General features: G+C 38.1%; 1 protein-coding gene across 1 annotated transcript; it reads left to right on the plus strand.

The window, feature by feature from the left end:
* The first annotated feature begins 1,842 nt into the window (after window positions 1–1,842).
* On the plus strand, window positions 1,843–22,543 carry CYP4V2 (cytochrome P450 family 4 subfamily V member 2). Its single transcript, XM_079140502.1, has 11 exons — window positions 1,843–2,199; window positions 6,081–6,193; window positions 7,038–7,123; window positions 7,974–8,164; window positions 8,625–8,694; window positions 10,066–10,192; window positions 12,257–12,442; window positions 16,459–16,561; window positions 18,933–19,067; window positions 19,164–19,343; window positions 21,023–22,543. The coding sequence occupies exons 1-11, from the start codon at window positions 1,986–1,988 to the stop codon at window positions 21,208–21,210; spliced, it is 1,593 nt and encodes a 530-aa protein (XP_078996628.1). The 5' UTR covers window positions 1,843–1,985; the 3' UTR covers window positions 21,211–22,543.
* Window positions 22,544–24,727: the final 2,184 nt, after the last annotated feature.

The raw sequence follows: 24,727 nt of genomic DNA on the forward strand, positions 1-24,727 counted from the left end.
CTTGCTTTGGAGGCTTTCTTTGCCCATGTCCTTGTATGCCACTGCCTGGCGCGGCCCCACTTCTCTCTTTACTAAGGGCACAAGGTATATGGTATAGCCTCGTTATGTCCATAGAGATGATCACAGAGTCAGATACATATTTTCTACTTTTAAAGATGTAATTCACCTTATAGCTCTGTCTCAATCTTTCACAGAGGAAGAAACTTAAGATATTAGTTGAGATAGACTTAAAGACATTAAATATAAATAAATATTTTTTTTCAGTGCTGGGGATCCAACCCAGGGCCTTGCACATGCTAAACCAACTGTCCATCACTGAGCTATGCCTCAGCCCAGTGCATTTAGTTTTTAAAGACGTCTTAAAGCAATTAGAAATGTAGAAGTGAATAAACTAAAAGTGTAAGTTCCCTTTCTCACTCCACAGAGTTGATCAGTGCTTTTCTTTCCAATCATCAACTTAGCTGTAAAGAAAGAAACGTTTTCTCCCTGAGAGGCCTTACATCATATATTCTGGGTTTTTTTTTTTTTTTTTTTTTTTTTGGCTTTGTTCCGTTTTTGCACTTAATATTTCATGAACCTCTTTCTATATATCAGCACCTATAGAGGAGCTGAAAAAAATTTTTATCAGAGCAGAAGCCTTTTCTGACTCACATCAACGAGAACCTGAGGAGGCTATGTATAACCTTTATAATAGCTACAAGAAAACTAACATAATTGAGCAAAGTCGGAGTCCAGGACGTTTTTCAAAAATTTCACCTTCCTTGGCTCTTAGTGCTTTGGGACTTGTTACTAGGATAGGCCTCACTTAGCCCCTCAGTAACAAGTATCAGGGCTGGAAAAGGCAATCAGTCAGGACACAGCACCTCTGCAAGCAGGAGAGAGAGAAACTGGAGCCAGTCCAGTGGTCACAGCCCTAGGTAGAAGTAGAGCATCCTTCTGTTGTCTGTTTCCTGCCTCGGGCTGGGTCTTAGTTCCCTTTTGAGTAAGCTCCTTAGCAGTTGTTCCCTTTCAATTTCTCCTCTCTCCTTGTCTCTAACCCCCACCCCTTCCCCAGACCTTCACCAGTCATCCTCTCTTTTTTCCCCTTCCCCTTAGGCTCTGGCTTATCCTTGCTCTGGAGGATATTTTGGCACATATCTGGATCACCACCTCATTTAGCTTTCCAGTGTCTCAGTCAGCTGGCACACACTGACAGGTGGTTCCCCTGAGGCTGTGTCCCTGAGGCTCTCTAGATCAAAGTAAAGTAGCTGCTCTGTATGACCCCGTGTAGAAGGCAGGGTTGCACTCTCCTCCCGGGGCAGCCAGTCCCACAGCAGCACAGCAGCGCTGCGGGTTGTGCAAGAAGAGCGAGCTTAAAGCTCCAGAGACTGAGTTTCAACCCGGATGTGTCTTTGTTTCAGTTTTGAAACAGACTGCTAGAAAGAACAGAAATCCCTCCAACGCCCAGCAGCGAGGTCCCCTCATCCCAAACTCAGCCCACGCTGGCTAGCCCCAGGGCGCCCGGGTGGGGCGATCGATGTGCGCCCTGAAGTCCCCTCCATCCCGAGGCTGTCCTAGAAGTTCTCCTGCGGCCCTACCTGCCCTCACCTACGTTCAAACCTCCCCAGAGACTCAGCTCGCTCCGAGAAGACCTGGGTGCGTTACGTAGGTTCCTGCAGCCCCGGTAACAACGCCCGCGGCGCTTTCTCTTTCCGCCTGGGAGGCTGGAAACCTTGTCCCTAGGACCCGGGGTGGCCGCTGCTGTGCTTCCGGGCGGCTGGGCCGGCCCAGTCTGGGCCGGAGGAGGAGGAACCGGCCGGCCTGGTGCTGCTCTTCCCTCTCCGCATCCCCGCCGCCCCCACCTCCGCCTCCCGAGTCGGGAACTCCGCCTCGTCCAGCGCCGTGAACTTGAACTCTGGACTAGACCTCGCCGGCCGCCCAGACGGCCCACCGCGCGGACTCGCCATCCCCATCGCTAAACCCGGGCGAAAAGGGACGCTGCGGAGATGGTCGGGCTCTGGCTGGGGCTGGTCGGGCAGAAGCTGCTGCTCTGGGGCGCGGCGAGCGCCGTCTCCCTGGCGGGCGCCACCCTCATCCTCAACCTCCTTCAGATGGTGGCCAGTTACGCGAGGAAATGGCAGCAGATGAGGCCCATCCCGACCGTCGCCCGCGCCTACCCCTTGGTGGGACACGCGCTGTTGATGAAGCCGGACGGGAGAGGTAAGAAAAGGATCGCGCCCTGGCGGCCCACACCTTGCTCCACCTGAACCCTGACTAGCAGGGGCCCCTGCTGGAGCCAGAAGTGGGGACCACACTTCCCCTCAACCCGCCTTCTACCTGGGGCGCTGGAAGCTAGGAGAAGGAAGAATCACCCTCTGGAGGATGAATTCTCAATGCAATCCAGACTTTGACACCTGCCAAAATTTGTTCACGCCCCCGCCCCTCTCCACGATGAACTTTTTATGTGTAGCTCAGAATGCAGTATTTCCAAACTAACGTCCTTCTGCTTTTTGTCTTCTCTTCTTCCCACTCAGCTGCTCAGATCCCCAAGCCCTGTACATTCTTCTGTCTTGGCTTGTTAAAGCCTTAAGGGTGGAAACTCCCCTGGAACCTGGTAAATACTTAAGTGCCACTCTCCCCTCTCTCCCACTTTGGAAAACAATAGACTGGAGATTCATTTGAGACTTACCCCCGACTCCCGCCCAGACATCATATGACTTGACCACTACATACTTTCGTTCCTTCTTGACCTTCACATTTAATAAGGAGGTTTCATAATAGCAGTTAATAAGCTGTGCTAGCAGGGCCTTTAGGCATATTTATATGACAAGCCTTATTTATTAAAGAGTGAATTGTTTTTTATTGAAATAATCCTTTAAAAATGATAGACATGCTTTGTTAATGGGAAAAGAAATCACTTTAAGTTACAAAGCTCTCAAAAAGTACCTGGTATTTACAATCGCCCATTAGGGACTTAGCAATAGATTTTAGCACTTAATTTTAATGGGTATACAAGTTAGGATACCCAGAGCTGAAAAAGATTTACCCAAAATGACATTTTTTAAAATGGACCCCAGCCAGAATTCAGTTCCTCCTCAGATTAATTATAAATAATTGTTTTACAGACTGAGCATTGACTTCAAAGCTTGAAGAATTACTTAATTTTCACTTCCGAGTCACCAAATAAAAATAATGATGTCATTTCAACGTCACAGAAATAAGATAAGGCCTTATGGGAGAGTGTTTACCAAAATATTTTCTGGCAGAAGAAAACAAAAAAAACTTCGTACTAATCAAATATCGAAGTGATTAATACTACAAGTAATTCAACAGCATGTTTAGATATATGAAAATCACACTGACAGAAATCATCTTGGCTAATATTAAAAGCCGAGCTAACCTCCCCTGTATCCTGAGGCTTTATGGTATTAAAAATAATCGCATAGCTTTGGTGTCAACCATAATTGCCAAAGTTATAATCCCAAATAGTGAAATCCCAAAATATCAAAATCCTTAAATTCTAAAATTCCTCAAATCACAGTCCTCAAAGATTAGAATCCCAAATGTTGAAATCCTGAAAGTAAAAAATCTGAAAACCAAAATTCTCATTGAAAGAAATTCTACTTAAGAGGGGTAGAAAGTTGAATTCTGGAGAGGGTTTTAAACAGGATAGTGGCATCATGTTAGACCAAGGCATACCTGGAAACCTGGTGACACATTATTTTGGAGGTGTGTGTGTGTTGGGGCGGGGGCTATCTTCAAAGAAGATTAGTTTGTAAATCCTAGTGGACCAGGTGGGGAAGATTCACTCTCAACGTGGTCAAGCACTATCTAATCCATCATGGCCTCAGAGGGAACAAATCCAGAAGGCTAACTGGTCTCTCTCTCTCTCAGAGCTAGGATAGAATTTTCTTCTGCTCCCTTGAATGTCAGAACTCCAGCCTCCCCCACCTTTGAACTGCAGAATTTAGGGCAGCATCCATTTCTCCACCCACGCCCCCCACACGTGCTAATTTTCTAGGCTGTGCCTTACGTCTTTACGTCATTTCCAATACTGGAGGCATAAAATACATAGTCTCTCAGAGAATTCTACATCATGTTATGCATTTTGTGCACATTTGACTTGACAAAAGTGTGTTACTACTATGTGTATAAACATGTATCTTCGTAAAAACATTGAAGCATCCTCAATAAGTGAAGAGATGTCTTTTTTATAACAGGCTTCTGTGAAAGAAAACATTTCTCAAGGTCTCAACTCTTTGGCCACTGTATATGTGGTGACCCATCATCCTTGTGGTGTTTGACCCCCCTCATCACAAGACTTATGTGGTCCATTTTGGTATTTTAGATACTAGCACTTAGGGCTGGGGATGTATCCATGGTAGAGAGCTTGTCTTGCATGGACACAAAACACAAAAACAAAAACAAAATTGTAGATACAGCAGTTGTAAAGTTAGGTGTACACAGTTATAAACCATAGTGATATGAGTTTATGGATTTCATTTTTTGACATATTTCATTATGATTACAGTTCATTTGCTTATAGTTGTTAATATACACGTGTGACTATTGTTATTTTGTGTTGCTGATTATGAAAATGTTATTTTTGCTTATTTTATTGTGAAAAGTGACCTCTGAAGAATTGTGCCCTTTTTTATATATTTCTCAAATAAAAATTCCCCTTTAAAAATATAAATAAAATGTAAATAAATGTCTTCTAAATAATATCTAAAATGTTTTCCTGGAATTATATTTTCAGGATTTTAGACACTAGTGGTGTCAGGTTTCAGGAATTTTGATCTTTTGGGATTTCAGTGTATGGGATTATGTCTTTGGAGCTTATGGCCCAAAGCTAGACTATACTTTCCAATTTACTAAAAGTGATCCCCTTAAGAGATCTTATGTTTTGGGGAGGATTCCAAGAATTAAATGCATAAGACCAGTTTTAAGATAAATTGTGAGTTGATTATACTATTGGAAGTAATTGTCCTTGGAGTGACTTTCTGGGTTAAGAGACTGACAATATACTGCTGTTCACAAAGGGAATTTTTATTTCATCAAGTGTTGGATTTGGGGCATCAAGAAAACTGTTGCTCAACTTTCAGTTTTGTAACCAAGCTACTTTTAAGAAGTTGTTTAAAACTCTCTATTGGAGGAGTTGTATTTATTTATTTATTTAATTTTACTTGTAAAAGTAACTACATTACAGAGTTGTTTTAAGGACTAAATTCAATGCGCGCAAACTTTCTAGGTTACCACCTAGAACTTGTTTAGAGCAAATTCTTTAATTAACAAATATTTACCGAAGTCCTACTTTTCATCCAGGATAGAACTCAGCAAACCTGGGGATAATAGACTATTCTAAAATACAGTTCCTGTTCTAAAGAACACTGTCTCTTATACAAGAGTTTACGCCTCTCATTCTGTAGCCAATGTTGGAATTCTGGCCCTAATAACCTCACCTTGAAGAATACATGTCTTCTAGTTGACCTCTAAACTCTCATTTCATGCTTTCTCAGTCCCTTGTGTCAATGCCTGCCTTTTGGAGCTGCGCCTGGCTGTTGAACCTGACATCTTGAAGCCACAGATTCAAACTTCCCTGTCCCTTCTGTCAGACCAGACCAAGACAGGCAGTATAATAGCATGGAGCAGGATGTTTTGACACTGGGGATTTGACCCAGCCCTTTCCACAGCAATATCAACAATTATATTATCCAAGAGATATTTCAAAGCAGTGTGGTATAATGGTTAAGACCTCAAGCTCTGAAGTCTTGGTACAAAGCCAGGTTCCACCAGTTACTAGCTCTGTGACATTGAGCAATGATTTTTTAAAAGTGCACCTTTTGGCACATCACAAATAATTATCCTAGAAGAGCTAACATCATTATAGTATCTGCAGTAGCAAATATTATTTCAAATAATTTTAGACCTACAGAAAATCTGTGAAACTAGTGCATAGAGTTCTTGTCTGCCCTCTTTTTGGCTTCCTTTAATGGTATCATATTACATAACTAGTGCATTTATCCAAATTAGCATATGTATGATACTATTAGCAAAATTCTTATCTTGATTGAATTTAAAATCAAATATTTTTCTCTCAGAATTTTTTCAGCAGATAATTCAGTATACTGAAGAATACCGTCACCTGCCACTGCTGAAGCTGTGGATTGGCCCAGTGCCAATGGTGGCGCTTTATAATGCTGAAAATGTGGAGGTGGGTGTGTGGTAGATAAAACAGACATTTCACTGTATATTTGATAGTGTGGAAATATCATAAGAATAAATGTGATAAATGTATCCTTAAGTTTTGTTTAAGTGAGTATAAAAAGTGACGTTATCTGTGCACGTTTGTTATCAGGTCTCAATATATTTGATCTTCTTTTTTTAGAAAGTGTCCAGAAAGCTAGCGTTTTTAAGAACCATAAATAATTCTTACACAAGTTAGCATTTGCAATCCAACAGACACAGTTGTAAGACCAGAATATATGACTAATAAAATATGGGTGTTTCCCTCAAGTTGCTCAGGGTTCATATCATATCAGTGTCAACTGTTTTATTCCACAGATATTTATAGTGTTATCATTTGTTCATGCTATTTCAATTAGTCCTCAGAAAGTTTGTATTCCTTCTGCTTATTATTTCCACTGAGAAAACGGTCTTGTGAAATGATGACAGAAGAATTTGTGTCAAGGGGTAAAAATGGGGTAAGCAGAGTTTCTCTTCATAGAACAAAATTAAAAATAGAATTTTCTCAGGACTGTGTTAGGACAAGTCTTTCTTAGTTATTGTGGTTATATTGGAATTTCTCACATACTCCACTCCAGAATTCCATGGGTTTGGTGTAAAGAGATTTTTCCAGAATAGAGTGCTGGAGCAAGAGACCTGAGAGCATTCTGTGTTTGATCCTAGACACTCATGTTCAAAATTCTAATTAGATTTCTTAGAGGCACAGAAATGAAAATGAAGATAAGAAAAGTAGTTGTAGTCATCAGGTATTCCTATAATTGCAGTTATTTTGATGCCCATATACCTCTCAAATACTTTTTTCTCTTCCTAAGGTAATTTTAACTTGTTCAAAGCAAATTGACAAATCTTATATGTACAAATTCCTAGAGCCATGGCTTGGTCTTGGACTTCTTACAAGGTAGGTAATTATAAATTTGTAAAGTTATCTGGTAGAAATAGTTGCTTCTATGTGTGAATTGTTATTTCAGTAATTGACACAAGTTTTTGTTTGTTTGTTCGTTTTTCAGGTTTTCTTTAGGGCAGTTGTTTTTGTTTTTGTTTTGTTTGTTTGTTTTTCTGTAGCAAGACTGTTCTCAGAAAGGGAGAGAGGCTGGAAGGAAAGACCCAGCTAACAGTGGGCCCTTGAGAGGATGTGATCTCCAGTGGTAATATTCCGTGGTGGCTATCACCAGTGGATGAATCAGGAGGTCCTAATGTTAGAGTGGAGCACAGCAGAATAAATCTTGAAAAGCCAGTGGCAAAGGCAGGGAGCCCCAGAGAAGTATCTGGAGCTCAGTGACCTTGACCTTGAACTCGCATCCTGAAATAGGAGTTCTGTTTCTGACTCCACCCTCTGCAAGCTGGCTTAGCAAGAGAAAGTCCCTTGTAGGGACTTTGGAGAATTCAAACACAGTAGAAAGCAAGATAGACCCATGGAGCATGTGGAAAATGGAAAACTAAGATATTGGTGGGGGCAGAAAAGGGAATTCTTAATTTTAGAATCTCAGAACTTAGAAATAGAGGAAAATCATTAAATGTTTCTATTTTACTAGTGATAAAGCAACTATTAGTATTGTTAAACAATGAACCACATATCTATATTTTGTAACAACATGATTATTATATATTTCTGTCATTTATTCTGACCAAAGCATTTGAGAATCTGTAGATGAAGCTGTTTCAGAATTTTGTTGACTTGACTATCTTCATACTGTACTTGTTTTGGATGTTACTTCTCTCTTATTTTTAATCATGTATTATATTTCTAGTACTGGAAACAAATGGCGCTCCCGAAGAAAAATGTTAACACCCACTTTCCATTTTACAATTCTGGAAGATTTCTTAGATATCATGAATGAGCAAGCGAATATATTGGTTAATAAACTTGAGAAACATGTTAACCAAGAAGCATTTAACTGCTTTTTTTACATCACTCTTTGTGCCTTAGATATAATCTGTGGTAAGTCTGACTGATTTGTATTTAAAGTTATAAGGTAAAGATAAAACTGAGTAAACAGAAAATAACATTCTATTGAGCAAGTAAATGAGGGGATTGAAAAGGACATGGATTCTCCAGGGTGGTGCTACTGATAAATCAACTGCCAAAAAGGGAACAGCCGCTCCTGAGGCAGTGAGGCAGAGCAGTCGCAGAGCCAAATTGCCAGGAAGGCCAAAAGGAAGAACAGGAAGAGGAAGTAGGAGAAGCAAATGATACAGGAAGAGGAAGTAGGAGAAGCAGATGATACAGGAAGAGGAAGTAGGAGAAGCAGATGATACAGGAAGAGCAAACGAAGAAGAATGATTCTGAAATGCAGGAGAACAAAACAGGATTTTTTTTTTCTTTATAGTGTCTGCTTTTGCAAAATAAACCCAAAATGTGTGTATGAGCTGAATGTTTGCTTCTCACCCATATTTTATAGAAACAGCTATGGGGAAGAATGTTGGTGCTCAAAGCAATGATGATTCTGAGTATGTCCGTGCAGTCTACAGGTAAGTGCAATTCTTTGAATTATTTTTTAAATTACTATTGATTTGGGGTTTAAAATTATTGCTAGTAATTTCTGTCTCACTTCTTCTTTATTGTTTCAAAATGAGATGTTAAGCTAAAAATTAGCCTCATCATTTAAGCATGTATTTTAGCATAGAGGAATGGTTATATAAATCTGGGCACATCTGAATTATGCTGTAATTTAAAATGATTACTTCTAATATATTGAGATTACATTATGAGGTACATTATAATTTACATTACAATGGTTACACTATGATACTAAGTGATAAATGATAGAAACAATTTTTTGTAGTATGACAGCCACTACCACAAAATAATTATTCATAGGAAAAAAAAAAAAAAAAAAAAAAGAAGCAGCAGAACCTACACCAAAGTGCCAGCAATGGTTACCCTTGTTCTGTGTATGGGATTTTCTTTCATATTGCATTTGGGTTTGGGTGTTATTTTCCTTTCCCATATTTTTTGTCCTGAATAGTTACTGCTTTTGTAATTGGAACCAACTATTTTACTTTAAAATTGCTTGCAATATTTTAGTTACTAAGAGGCAAGGTCAGGAATTGATTGGGTGTATCCTGTCTTGACGTCAACTGCTCATTTCACTCTTTTTAACAAATATTTATTAAATATCTAAATCTGCCAGTCAATGCACAAAATTCTAACTGGTTTTCTGCTGTTCACAGAACAGCATAGCATCAGAGACAGACATCGAACCAATTAACATAAGCTAACAGATTGTAATACTTGCTTAGGAAAAAAAGATCAAGCTGATATTTGAGAGGAAAAAGGAATGAGTTCATCAGACTGGCCACAGAAGACCTCTCTGAAGGACTGGTATCTAAGCCCATCCTGAAGGAGTAGAGCATGGAGGGCTTCTTATGCTTTATCACTGGAAAGGAGAGAGCTGCTTGGGACAGCCATATGGCAGTTATTTAATGAGCACTCTCTTACAGAAGAGGCAGCCATTTTTGTTACTCTGGAGGCCTGATCAAGTGAATGGTGGGCCTTAAATAGAAGCAGACTTCATCTCGACCTTTAGTACTGAAGCCCCAGCTGACGTGGGAAAGTTGGGAACACATCCTGGAGAAACAAAAGCAGAGACCACAGACCATCCACAAGGGTGTTTGGTAGTGGATTCCTCATTCATCTTTAAAATCCATTTTTTAAAAAATTCGTTGCTCATGTAATAGCCCCATTCCTTCATTGCTTAGCATTAAGCATGGCGTTCTTAGTAGCCTCAATGACTAGTCAGCATCACTCCTGGGTACTGCCTCTACCAAGACCAGGCACCAAGTAGGTGCTCAAGAAACAGACATTTCTGGTATAAGAGATAGTTTTTATCCTGTTTATAGGATGAGTGACATGATACACCGGAGAATGAAAATGCCCTGGCTTTGGCTTGATCTTTGGTACTTTTTGTTTAAAGAAGGATGGGAACACAAAAGAGGCCTTAAGATCCTACACACTTTTACCAACAATGTAAGTCATTTGTTTTATTGTGGTAAAATGCACATAACATAAAATTCACCATTATGACCCTTGTAAGTATGTAATTTGGTGGCATCAAGGGCATTCACAATGTCATAGAGCCATCACCACTCTCCACTTCCAGAACATTTTAAGTCCATGATTTTTATCTTTTATTAGTATAACCAGCATCGGACCATGGAACCTGAGTCCCACAAAATAAAAGTCAAATTGAACAGTAATGGGAAAAAGTGTTCAGTATGATTACATTTAAATTATACAAATGTAATACTAGTTAAATTGCATTTAAATAATATGAATACTAATACTAATTAAGTACTTGCTAAGTACTGAACACAATACCAAAGGTTGAATCTAGACCAATGAAGAAGACATGCATGACCTCTATCATAACAGGTTATCTGGTGGAGCAGGAAAAATATAACAAATAATTGCAAAACATGATGTGGGCAACAACAAACAGGATATTGTGTAAAAGCATAAAGAGGCAAAGATTTTACAGAAATGTCTTCTGGAAAGTGTTTGGAATAGATGATAGTTTTCAAAGATAAAAGGCATTTAAAGCAGTGCATACTTTAATTTTGGGAAAAAATTAAAATTAGGTCCTACTATTTTGTCTTCAATTGAAAAATAAACAGCAGAAGAAAGGAATTTTGTTTTGGATAGGATATCAGTCTTTGTGTCACAGAAGTATTTAGGAGAATCAAGATTTAATTGAAAACAAAAATTCAAATTTGAATGTACTGAAAAAAGTAACAATTTCAATATTTTCTTCCTTTGCTGTAAATTTTGGTTAAATTAAATTAGAATTGCTTCCTTATGCTGAGGAAAGCCCTGCCACCAGTAGATCAAATTATTATTAATAAATCAATAGATGTTAAATGAGTGAACTGTTTTCAGTTGGCCATGATATAATCGCCTGGTAGTATAATAGTAAACAAGTTGTATTTTATAATTATACTTTCCTTAAATTTTATGCATTAATATTAATATCAATAATTAATGAATCCTTGAATGGATAGACAATATAATATATATGTGATATGGTATGTTTGTGTGTATATATAAATTGCATCTGAGACCTAGGCTATGAGTTCCACAAAAAATATTTGGTGGTATTTTGCCCTAAAGAAGTAAAGGGCAAATCTCATTCAAATCATTTGGGGGCAGGTTTGTTCAATTTCCTGATTGGGAAATGAAAGTTCAAATGTGTAATGAAATTCAGCACGTGAACTTTAATTCTTTCATTCATTCAACAAGTGTCTAACGAGCATTCTTAAAATGCCAGGAAGTGTTCTGGAGTTTAGAAAGGTATCAGTGAACAAAGACAAATGTGCTACCACACGAACAGTGGTGTTTGAGTTGGAGGAGAAGGAGTCTGAACAGTTAGTATGATATGATGTCAGGTGGTAAGAGAATTGGAGAGAAATAAAGGAAGGTTGGGAAAACAGAGTGGTAGGGATGGGGTAGCAGTGAAGGGGGAAGTCTCTCTGGTAGTGTGACAGAGAGCAGAGACAGGAGAGAAGGGAAAGAGCCAGTCTTGTGGGCATACAAAGGAAGAACATTCCAGGCATAAGGAGTAGCAAGCTTGCGGGGCGAACTGCCTAATCAAACTTCTGTTACTTTTCTCCAACACATGTAAGTAAGAGTGATCTATAATTAGTCTATTATATAATTATTGCATGTTCTCTGCTACTTAAACTTTTTCTCATTAGCTTATTCAAGTTCTAGGGTACTTCCCATGTTAGGTATTCCCTAACTTCCCATGTTAGGTATTCCCATGTTAGAAAGATCAGAAAAATCTGCACTTGAAAATTATGAATTTGTCTGACATTTAATTTGTTCTTAATGGTTTCAACCCAACTATGCCCAAATGTTAGCAAGAGGCTTTATTGTATTTTCATAAGAACCTAAGTTGTCATCAAAATGGAAATAAACAGGAAAGTTTTTTAAAAATTAAGTTAGAAGAGGCTAGCATATTCTCGTAGAAAAATGTGTCATTAGACCTTAGCAAAGTCCAAACTAAAGCCTGTGACTGTCATTTAAATTATATAGGTCATTGCTGAACGGACCAAGAAAATGAAGGAAGTCGGAGACTGTAGAGGTGCTGATGGGGGCCCTGTCCCTTCTAAAAATAAACGCAAGGCTTTTCTTGACTTGCTTTTAAGTGTGACTGATGACAAAGGGAGCAAGCTAAGTCAGGAAGATATTCGAGAAGAAGTTGACACCTTCATGTTTGAGGTACTTTATATCCTCAGGTTATTTTCAGGTATCATTAACATTCCAGAGCTCCGGGTATAGCTCTTGCCTAAGCATGTACTAGGCCCTAGGTTCCATCCCCAGCACGGCAAAAACAAACAACAAATAAATTCCATTTATTTTCAGAGTCTTTCGAATACTTTTAACAGGTAAATCAATGTTAAAATAATTCCATGTAATCAGAGAGATTATTTTATCATCAGAAGTGACAGAATTGAAGAACTTGATTGAGTACCAGGCCAACTTCCTTATTCAGAACAAGCTTTATGTCATGGTGGATACCATAGTAGACACATTCTTTACTTAAGAAAAGTTAAAGTTTATCAGACTATCCCAAGAAGAAGAGCCACACGAAATTGTTCTCAGTTCTCTATATTACTTCATGCTTCCAAATCCACAAGTTCATTTCCTGACTACCTCCCTTTAAAGTTCTAACAAATGAGCACTTAGCTATTTCAATGGCTGCTAAGCCAGAGGGCAGTAAGGGTCCTCCAATGAAGATCTGACCAGTTTGCCATGCTAAAGGGGTTTCTGGTCTTTGTATATTTTTTAAACAGTTCTTTTCACAAAATAGTTTAAAATGTTTTATTAAAAGTTACAAAGAGTAAAACTTTCCATGTGTGGATTGCAATAAAGATAAACAATTTTTTTTAAATGGTAACACTCTCCAAAGGGAGGACAGTAGAATGCATCCAAGTTTTCAGTGACTTATGGTGTGCTAAGCATTGTGCTGGCTGCTCTGTTACAGGCATCTGGATAGAATGCCAATGCTCATACATTCTTTTTAACAATTTGATTTTATTTATTTTATTTTTAATTGACAACTAATAATTGCATATATTTATTGGGTACAATGCAATGGTGTTTGGATGCATGTTTACATTGCAGCCTGATCAAACCAGGTTAAAAGCTCCATCACCTCACTTGCTTATCATTTCTTTGTCATAAGAATAATTAAAATTCACTCTCAGCAATTTTGAACTACACAATCCATTGTTAACTGTGATCACCAAGCTGTACTACAGATCACCAGAAGTTGTTTCTCCTGACTAGCTGAGACTTTCTGTCCTTTGATCAACATCTCTCCTTTCCCCTTTCACCTCTCCCCAGCCAGCCTTGAGTCACCAGCCTTCTAGTCTCTACCTCCATGATCCTAAACCAACTAGTTTAGGTTCCCACATATGAATGAGATCATGTAATATTTGTCATTCTGTCCTGGCCTATTTAACTTAGCATAATATCTTCTAGATTCATCCATATCGCCACAAATGGCAGAATTTCTTTGTTTTCTAAAAACTGAAGAGTATGCCAGTTAATGGGCACTTCAGTTGTATAGAATATAGATTCAATGTGATTCCTATAAACATCCCAGTGACATTTTCCAAATAAATAAAATACTGAGTCCTAAAATTCTCATGGAATCCCAAAAGACCCTAAAAGACTAAAGTGATCTTGAGCAAAAAGAACAGAACTGGAAATATAATACTACCTGATTTCAAAATATACCACAAGACCAAAACAGCACGATACTGGCATTAAAAAGATTTTGAGTCCATGGGAACAGAATGGAGAACCCAGAAATAAATCCATGTATTTATAACCAGCTGATTTTTTACCAAATGCCAGGAATTCACAATGGGGAGAGTTTCAATAAATGTGATGGGAAAACTAAAGATCCATATACAGAAAAATATAATGGACCCTTATCTCACCCCTAGTTAGTTTTGAGAACTAACTCAAAATGGATTAAGGATGCAAATGTAATATGTGAAATTAAAATTCCTGGGAGAAAAACAGTGGGAAAGCTAGTGATTTCTTAGAGATGATCCCTACAATCACAAAAACAAAAATAGACAGATGGGATTGGGTCAGGCATTCTTTTTGTAAAATTCCACACCACACAATTGAAGAAAGCTGTGTTCAGGATTCAGAGAACTGAGTTCTAGTTCTACCCCATGCTGATTAGCCAAGTGAAATGATTTCAATCCTTCCTGATCACCACAATTTCTCTATGTGCTAAAGAGAGAAATGAACTGAATTGTGTTTTTAAACTTCTTCTTTTTTTTTTTTTTTGAGTGAACTTTATTGAAAAGAAATCTAAAGCAGAAGGTGGACATCTAAATTAACTGGAAGGGAGAAAAGGAAACTAGGTGTGTGGACTCTGGGGCCATATCCCAGTTTTAACTTGTATTGGTGTGGCCTTGGTACCTGGCCTAACCCCTCTATGCCTTGGTATTTCGTATTGGAATAACACAGACCTCACGGAGGAGCTCTGATGATTAGATTTTGGAAAGTGTTCCAAGTGCCTTGCCCGGCACATAGGAAGCGTGCAGCAGGTATTGGCTGTCATTATCTGATGTTGAAGTAGAGAAGCCTTCCATCTCCACCCTGCCCATGTTCTCTCACACACATGCGCACACACACATACATATGCAAATAACCAGCCTAATGATCTCTTTCTTTTAGCTCAAACATTCTTCAAAATTCTGATTCTTTTCTCCTTTGCATTGAGTTGGAGGCACACCATGTATATAATATTGTAACTCCCTCCATGAAAGGGATGCAGGCAATAAATACCATGCCTTTTATGCCCCAAGTTCTAGCCACTAATGTGCTTCAGTAAACTCTCTGCTTTATGTTTTGCCTCATCCTGAAATAGGAAGCTCAGCAGACTTCTCCTACCTAGTCAGATCAGGCTTCTCCTCACAAATTCAAGAAAAGCTATTAAAAACTATTTAATAGTTCCCTCTACTACTTCCCTCTGTGACTTAGTAGCCTACTGAGTGAAATGACCCAGATCTCTATAGTTCAGAGTAGGTACTGTAAAGGAACTACAAGTTTAAGAAAATGCAATGAGGCATTAATATCAGAGACTTGTAGAGTATAAATTTTAAGACTTGCAGAATTAGCCTCAAATGATTAAATTTGAGAGCTGTTTTATAAAGCAAGTATTTTGGAGATTTTTGCTCTGAGAAGGAAACAATTTAATGAGCATTTATGTATTATAGGGAAAATGGAAAAGTAAGATCATATATGGAGGAATATTTCTTGTTTTGTCTCAAAAGTTTTATTCCTAGAGTTATAATTACTGGTTTTCCAGTACATTTTTTGAAGAACTTACTGATTCTGTACATGAAAATGTCCTACTGAGATAAGGACCAGAGACAAGAGCCAGATGCCTAAAACTGAGTGGACAAAGAATGAGGTTATGATATTGACTTCAGTCTTTGAGGCGGAGTCTCCTGACCAAAGGCCACTTCACAGTTGTAGAGGAGGATAGTGTGGCCTCTCCTTTGTCATTAGATATTCTGTGGGTGGGATCAATTCCTACTTCTACCTCCTCCTAAGCTATCTGGTCCTGGGGAAATTATTCGACTTTTTTTAGGTTTTTTTGTTTGTTTGTTTTGTTTTTTGTCTTTTTTAATCTCTAAAATCCGAATAATAAAAATGAGTATTTCCTTGAGATTTTGTGAAGTTTAATTAAATTATTTTCTGCAAAGTACTAATATTTTGCCTAAATATCAGCTAGTCTTAAATGAGGCTATCTGTCACTTTCTAGAGGTGGAGACTTTTACCCAGGACCACACACATACCCACTGGAACCATTGTCAGGTAAAGCCACCCTCACAATGGGGCAAGTAGAGAAGCACAGATCTGGCAAGTTGGCTCCTTAAAGTTGAACTTCTTTTCCCCTTTAGAAAGACTAGTTCTTTGAAAGGCTTCAACTGCCCTCCTTATTAGCATAGCTTAGCCACTTCTGGCAAAGTATGCAACACTATGAGGCATAAATGTACCATCTCTAAGCTTGAACCTCTACTTTTAAGGGGTGGTTTTATTTGTTTGTTTTTCACCAAGGTGAGAAACATTCATATTCCGCAGTCACACTATGGCTGTCAAATGTAGAGTCAATTCAAAAGAGCTAGTATAGACATTCCTAGTCTCATCATAACTCTGCTTTTTTAGCTAGTTTTTTGTTTTGTTTTGTTTTACATTTATAGGGCCATGATACAACTGCAGCTGCAATAAACTTGTCCTTGTATCTATTGGGTTGTCATCCAGAAGTTCAGAAAAAAGTGGACAATGAACTGGATGAAGTGTTTGGTATGTTTGGCCCCTTCACTAGTTCTGTTGTAGGTCCTAAGTCCACTGAAGCAAATGTCATTCTTGCTCATTAGGAATGTGCAGGAAGACTTACTCTAAGGACATTGGCATAAGCAGAAAGGCTCCTTTATAGGATTCTTCCAGAACCTGCCTCCTTAGCAAGCTTCATCCCTTGTCTTGCAAGCATTTGTCAACCTCCTGACACATGACTGCACTGGGCCCGAGCCTGAGGACACATAGATTGATGTGATTGTCCTCAAGGGTCTAACCGTTTAATAGGTTAGACACACGTACATCAAGCTTTGAGCCAGGGGTTGTGCCCTAAAGCGATGGGCAGAAGGTGATGTTTGGGAGCACAGAGGAGCAGGTGAAGCTATTTATAAGGGTAGAGGAAAGCTGTATCATATGGGACTGCGTCTGACCACAGATGAGAGACAAGCTGGAAAAGTTGACAGGAGGTCAATGTCTGTTATACAGCAAGCAATCTGCAGCTGGAGTCCCAGGATGATGCCAGTAGGGATGTCCCAGGCTCCCAGACTTCCTCTTTTCTCTCTTCTGACCTTACCATCTTGGCTTTTGTCTCCTGATTGTATTTCTAGGCACCATCAGAGCAAGAAGAAAGGGGAAGTAGGAATGAAAGATGTATTTATTTCCTGCTGCTGCTGTTAAACAAACAAAAAAAGTCAGTAAACTGGGAGGCATAACACAGCAGAAATTTATTCTCTCACAGGCTTGGACACCAGAAGTCAAAAAATTAGTATCACTGAGCTTATTATCATTGAGTTGGTAGAATTCAACTCCTTCTGGAAAAATCCATTCCTTATGTCTTAAACTTGTGGTGTCTGCCAGCATTCCTTGGCTTATGGGCACATTACTCAAACTCTTCTTGTGTCTCCACATAGTCTCAGTGTGTGTGTGTGTGTGTGTGTGTGTGTGTGTGTCTTGTAAGGATATTTGTGATGGCATTCAGGGCCCACCTAGATAATCCAAGACAACATTTGCATTGGAAGATCCTAGATTTAATTATATCTTCAAAGACCCATTTTTCCAAATAAGGTAATGTAACATTCCTGGTTTCAGTGATCAGGACCTACCTGATATTTTGGGGAGCCATTGTCAGTCTGCCACAAGGGGCTACCATCATTTTTAGTCTTGTTTAAATCATGTATCACATGGTTCTCCATAGCTAGAAGGTGAAAAGGAAAAAAGTCAGGTTAGCCCACCAACCATATGGTACCTGATGTAAATTTCTAGAGGAAAGAATCAAGGAAGGAAAAATAAAGGGGAATGATAGAAAGAAAAAAGCATTCTAGAAAGAGGGGAACCAGAGGAACAGTGGCACAGAAGTGGAAAAGATTCTGGCTTGGAAGACAATAACCAATAATGATGGACAGCCAGAATTCAGGATATAATGTAGAATTGAGAGATGAGGTTGGGAAGCAAGGTTTGTGTTCACATTATACAAAGACTGGAATTTCTTATCAAGAGATGGCTTCATCTTATAGAATGAAGACAATCTAAACTTTTTAGCTGTGATTCTGTAGTCATTTTTTCCATATTGATTTTAATTTTAGAGTGCCTCAGGAGAGTAAATTTGATCTTTTAAAAGTTCACAAGTTCTTTTGAAAGAAGTTCAATTTTTATATCCTCCACAATTTCTAGTTCCTTGCTAGTTTCAAAATTGCTTTTTAATCTCATATAATAATAATTGTCATTATTACTAGAATCTTTATTCTGCTGTTTGTCATTTTTTTCTACTTAGGATGCCTCCCTTTTTCTAAAGTATTGTAATAATTTTGGGCTGGGGATATAGCTCAGTTGGTCAAGTGCTTGCATGCACAAGGTCCTGAGCTCAATCCCCAGCACCACAGAAAAATAAAAAAAAGTTGTAATAATTTTGAGCAAATAATTTTTGGGTACTGAGCTACAAGTATCAAGTCCTTTTATCATTATTTTTTTAAGAAAGGCAAACATTACATAATATAAAATGACCATTTTAAAATGTAAAATTTAGTGGCATTTAATATAGTCACAATGCTTTGCAATTGTCACTCTAATTCTAAAATATTTTAGTACCCCCAAATGAAACCCTGTACCCTTAAGCAGTCTCTCCGTCTTCCTCCGTCCCTCAGCCCCTGACAACCACTGATTGACTGCGACTCTCTACATGGAGCCAGACTATAAGTTACCTTTTGTGTTTGGTTTCTTTTACTTAGCATGTCATCTCCTTGTATTTTGATTATGTATAATATTAGAAATTCTACTTCAGGGTATTTAACCTTTGATGTTTGATTCATGTGTTCCACAATGCTCTCATGCCTGCCCCAAGCCCAGACAGTTCTTTGTCATTTTATACTCTTACTTCAATCAGGGAAGTCTGATCATCCTGCTACCTTGGAAGACCTGAAGAAACTGAAGTATCTGGAATGTGTTATTAAGGAGACTCTTCGCATTTTCCCCTCTGTCCCTTTGTTTGCCCGGAGTCTTAATGAAGATTGTGAAGTGGGTGAGTGTTCTAGAATTGGACCGGTAGGGAGAGTGTGTTTCATACCTAATGTCTGTCTTGCTCCAGTCTCATGACGGGTTGCTCACTTCTCGACAGCGGGTTACAAGATTGTGAAAGGCACCGAGGTGGTCATCATTCCCTACGCATTGCACAGAGACCCCAAATACTTCCCAAACCCTGAGGCATTCCGGCCAGAACGGTTCTTTCCTGAGAATGCACAAGGACGCCATCCGTACTCGTATGTGCCCTTCTCGGCTGGGCCCAGAAACTGCATAGGTTTGTATTCATCCAGTTGGGTTTTGACTTTTCATTTCCATGTGATAGCAGGTTTCTCACAAGTTTTTTTTTTTCGAATTGTGATGTGACATTACCCATATGTAACAGCCTTAAAAAAGAAAAAAAAAAAAAAAAAACTGGTTTCTTTTTTCTGCCATTTTATGTTATAGCTTTAAAGCATTCCTGTCAGGAAGTATATTAGTTTGCTAGGGATGCTATAACAAATTTGCACAGATTGGGTGGCTTAAACAACAGGAATATATTTTCCCACAGTTCTGAAGATGTCAGTGGGGTTAGTTTCTTCCCAGGCCTCTCTCTGGCTTGTAGATGGCAGCCTTTTCCCTGTGTCTCCATGGGTCTCTGCTCTGTGTGGATCAATGTTCTCATCTTTTGCAGATTGTATTACAGCCCACCCTCATGACCACATTTTAACTTTAACCTGATTAAGGTTTACACTTAACATTAATTACCTCTTTAAAAGAACCTATTTCCAAATACAGTCACAGTCTGAAATACTGGGGTTAGGACTTCTACACCTGAATTTGGTCAAGAGAGCACACTTTAGCATGTAACATAAAGCATAAATAGTCTCAGGGTAGAGTTTTAAAATGTTATAGACGGGGTCTGGGGTTGTGGCTCAGTGGCAGAGACCTTGCCTAGAATATGTGAGGCACTGGGATCTATTCTCAACACCACATATAAATAAATAAATGCCCATTGCCAATTTAAAAAAATTTTTTTAGAGTTATAGATGTGGGATTAAAGTTATATATAATGTATTGTGGTAGAAAAACTACATGATTGGTTATGTTTGACCTTATTTTTGTATTTGTTACTTTTAAGAACTGTATTTTGCAAAACCAAAACAAAAGATATTCATGATGTGACTAGTTGAAGTACTCCAGAAATGAGTGCCCATCACTATGCGTTATGAACACTCTTGGTTTTAGTATCTTTAAAGCATTTTATCATTTATGTAAATACAGATATTAGTAAAATGAGGCCAGATTCACTCCATTGGAATAGAGTGAATGTGAAGCTTATTTGGTGACTCTATAGTAAATAAAGGACCAATAAAAACAAGTTTAGAGTAGTGATTCCCAAGCTTAAATGAGCCCAGGATTCATCTGGGATGTAGTCATCCCTAGGTATTCTTAAAGAATTAGTTCCAGAACCTCCTACAGATACCAAAAACCACAGGTGTGCAAGTGCCATATACAAATGGCATAGTATTTTCCTATAACCTACACACATCCTCCTGTATATTTAAAATCATCTCTAGGTTACTTGAAATACAATGGAAAGGCTACGTAAGCAGTTGTTACACTGTATGGTTTAGGGAACAGTGACAGGAAGAACAGTACACTTTCAGTGTAGATGAAATTATTTTTCAAATATTTTCAATTCACCTTTGGGTGTATCTGTGGATGTGGAACGTGCGGATACAGAGGGTCCTCTGTACCGCTAAAGTTCAGATTCTCTGGGTCACCACAGATACACTGGGTGGGAGCAGAAAAGGATACTTGAAAATCTTCATTTTTAACAAGCATCCCAAATGATTCCGATTCTTCTAGGACCTATGTGAAAATATTAAGTTGCGTATTCCTGCAACAGGGCTTTTTATTTCTCATATTAGAGTTGTAAATAATTAAAATGATGGTATTTATCTTAATTTAAAGGTCAAAGGTTTGCTGTGATGGAGGAAAAGACCATTCTTTCCTGTATTCTGAGGCAGTTTTGGGTAGAATCCACCCAAAAAAGAGAAGAACTTGGCTTGTCAGGAGAGTTGATTCTCCGGCCAAATAATGGTATCTGGATCAAGTTGAAGAGGAGAGATGCAGATACATCCTATGTTTGTGGACCATGACCTTATCATCAAAAAGATGTTTGTGTATAAGATACTTGGCGTTTTCAACTTAAGTGCACTTTTAGCCTTCCTTTCATTTTTGTAGATCATAATTACCTCTATATATCATGAATTATTGGAATAGAGTCCTCTTGGTAATAATCTCCAGTGTCTCCTAGTGTCTCATAGGTTAATTAATGGCTTCCAGATAAACTAAGAGTCATCTGCTTATACTTTCTAATGTAAAAGAAAGGAATCAACAAGAAGGTAAATTTCTGCCCAAAGTCATGCTCCTAATTGGGATATAGCTGGAAATAGAGGTCCACACCCAATCTCCCCACTCTCATTCTAAGATACCATCTTCTGAATATCCTGTTGCTCTATGGACCTCAGATTTGTGACTAAATGTGTTTTAAGAACTTAGGACTTCTGCCTCTAGCTTAAACCTTTTTTTTTAATTTTAATTTCCTTAAGAGAACAAAGAAACCATTCATCTTTAGTCAGCAACCCAATAATATCTCAGTTTGAGATTAGACCTCTAGTGAATTCAGTTCTGCAGAACAAAATTGTCAAACAGATAACTGATCCATATTCCTTGAAATCTATTTTGATACATAGTACTTCTTGGTGATTTTTCAAAACTTTTAATAAATAATTGCAAGAAAATTGATTTGTTGGTTTGTTTCAATTTTCTCAAGGCACTAACAGAAGCAACGAATCAAGAGAGCAGACTATGTATTCTTCAGTGGATAGCAAATGAAGAAGTTACAAAATCATAGCCATTTGTAAACACTCCAGCCTGGGGCATTTAAGGGTAGTGTCAGCAACAGCACCCACATAAGTAACCTAAAAAGATACAACCCAGTCCCTAACTTGGTGAGAAAAGTCCAGAAAGTAGGTGAGATATTTGGAAACATTTCCTATCAAATACTTAATATTGTTACCTAGAAAATGCATATATATACGAAACCTCTTTCCTGGATGATTTTTGTAGTATAAAACGTTGTTAATTGAAATTTGTATTGCCTCTCATGTGATACACTTAAATTTAACCTGGCTTTTATATTTTTATTGAACTTACACTAGGCATTAAATTAAATTTAAAGTAAAACATTATTTCATGATTCATTTTGTTATAATATCTTTATTTGGCCTAAAATAATTTTTACTCATATTTTAATTCATCTAAAATGTGTCGGAGTTGGAACAGAAATTATGTCATGTTCCATAGTATTGAAAATATAGATGCTGATTTTTGTTTTAAATATGAAGATGATCAAATATGTGTGTCCCCACTCTCTTACTCCTATTTGAAAGAGATGACTCAAGAAAACTAAATTGTGTTTTAAACTTGGGTGCTATATTTTATTCAAAGAATTGATGTTGGTTTGAAATATAGATAACTTTAAAAGATAAATCGGTGGCTATTGATTCACAGTGGGCAATAAAAGGAATAGAACTTTTGAGTGAATATCCTCAGTGACACTTGGACTTTCTAATAGCAGTTCCTTCAAACTGTGAATCTCTGTGACTCAAGAATAAAATAGAGACGTAAAATGCCAGAGAATTTTGCTCAGTTAATAGTAGAAAGTGGAATCTCTTAGAGCTGCAGGACTCTCCTGGGTATCACAAAAGCCATGGTCTCATTGGGTCCCAGGGATTTAGAGGCTAAAACCTCTCCTGATGAAGGACTATTGAGAAGGTCCACTTTTTTTTGTCGCAGACAACTGAGGAATGTCAATTACTGAACCAAGAGATGCCAATCACAAGAGATGCCAATCAAAAAAAAAAAAAAAATCAACTTTCACCCTAGAATGCTTCTAGAATAACAAAAATATTTTTCTCTTTAGCATCTAATGGAGTGCCTTATATATACATTTAAATTTTTTTAGTCTGCCTATAAACCTTCTTTCCCGAGGAACAGCATACTTTAATTTTAAGGACAGTCCTAGGATAAATCCCTCCTCTTCCTCTATTCTCCTCATTCTTTTGCTTCCCCAACATATATATACTGTACCAATGTGGTTTATTTGGAGATCTCATGTCCTTAGGTGATCCCACTTTCCCAGCTTAAACTGATCGACCCAAAAAACACCAAATAAGGGTGCTCCCCTTGGGTTGTACCAGCTGGGATTGGGGAAAAGAGGCGGTTAATATTCTTTGGTGGAAACTTTAGGTCATGAGGCTCAGGATGAACCGGCAGTTGAACCTCTGGAGCAGCTGCTAGGAGACAGCAAGTGAGGAGAAGAGAAGACCCAGAGAAAAGAAATGGAGAGAATCCTAGAAGAGTTTGAGTCCTGGGTTCCAGGTGATGCTAAGGTTCAGCTGTATGTCTGTCCTGCCCTCTGTTCAGTTGTTCAGCACTACCTTGGAAGCCAGGAGCCAATAAACTGCCATTTTACCCAAGTTGGTGGTCTTTTACTTAGAAACAAAGCAACTCAGGGTTTGTCAGTTCAGTAGGATGAAGAAAGGGATTCATTCTTGGGATATGATGTTGGGTCTTCACCCTATTTTCTCTTTGCATTTCCGTAACTGTTCTCTATGCTGGATTATCAGTTCATATGACTGCTAACCATTTTAATGTAATAGTATCTAAGAAAATACAGAATTTCTTTTCTAGAGATTAGACAAATAAAAATACAGAGCTTCATTTGAGAATACAATTTACACCATCCTTAGCTCCACCAGACTACTCATTCATTCTTTTCCTCCTCTAATTAAACTAGGTTCATTCTGGTTTTCCTTCTGGATATCTATATCCAAGTTTCTGGGACAAATCTCTCTCTCTCTTTTTTTTAACCAAATTTAAACTTAACTTTATGTTTCTGATCAGCCTCAAGCTCTGAGAGGGGACAGTTTATGTCAGGTTGTACTCCAGTGAAACTGAAGAATAAAGCTGGAAATCTGAAAACTTCAAAAGATATCATTAAAAGCACACAACTAGAAATCAAGATTTTCAAGTTCCTCAATGTCTTTAGCTTTTGCTTTAAGATATAACAAAATTGTTTTAATGATTAGTTACCATCTAAAATAATTACTAAGAATTCAGAGTATCCTTTTATTTATTTTTTTATTTTTACAGACTGCATTTTGATTCATTGTACACAAATGGGGTACATCATTTCATTTCTATGGTTGTGCATGATGCAGATTCATACCATTTGTGTAATCATACTTGTATGTAGGGTAATGATGTCTGTCTCATTCCACCATTTTTCATACCCGCTCCCTCTCATTTCCCTCTATGAAATCTAAAGTTCCTCCATTCTTCTTATTTATAATTACTAACAATGGACCTGTTGCACCCTGTCTTCAGTTTCTTCTCTAGAAAGTAACCAAATGATTATTTTTTTGATTTCTTGGGCCAAATTCAAATTTTACTGAGCTCAGATCTTTAGTTGTTTCTACTTCTGTTCTTTTGATATCAGGAGATACAGTTTTTGCATTTTCTTTCTTCCATAATTATATTTCCTGCTCTTTACCCTTTTCTTTCTTTTTGTTAATATTCAGTATTTACATTTGTTGATTCTTATCTTTC

Source organism: Sciurus vulgaris (genome assembly GCF_902686455.1).
Source record: "Sciurus vulgaris genome assembly, chromosome: 5".
Taxonomy (NCBI): domain Eukaryota; kingdom Metazoa; phylum Chordata; class Mammalia; order Rodentia; family Sciuridae; genus Sciurus; species Sciurus vulgaris.

What these genes read in the sequence shown, in the direction of transcription:
- CYP4V2 (XM_079140502.1), top strand. Translation starts at nt 1,986, where the DNA reads ATGGTCGGGCTCTGGCTGGGGCTGGTCGGGCAGAAGCTGCTGCTCTGG. An exon ending in TACACACTTTTACCAACAAT is followed by an intron (nt 10,193 to 12,256) that starts GTAAGTCATTTG and finishes TAAATTATATAG; the next exon opens with GTCATTGCTGAACGGACCAA. An exon ending in TGGGCCCAGAAACTGCATAG is followed by an intron (nt 19,344 to 21,022) that starts GTTTGTATTCAT and finishes CTTAATTTAAAG; the next exon opens with GTCAAAGGTTTGCTGTGATG.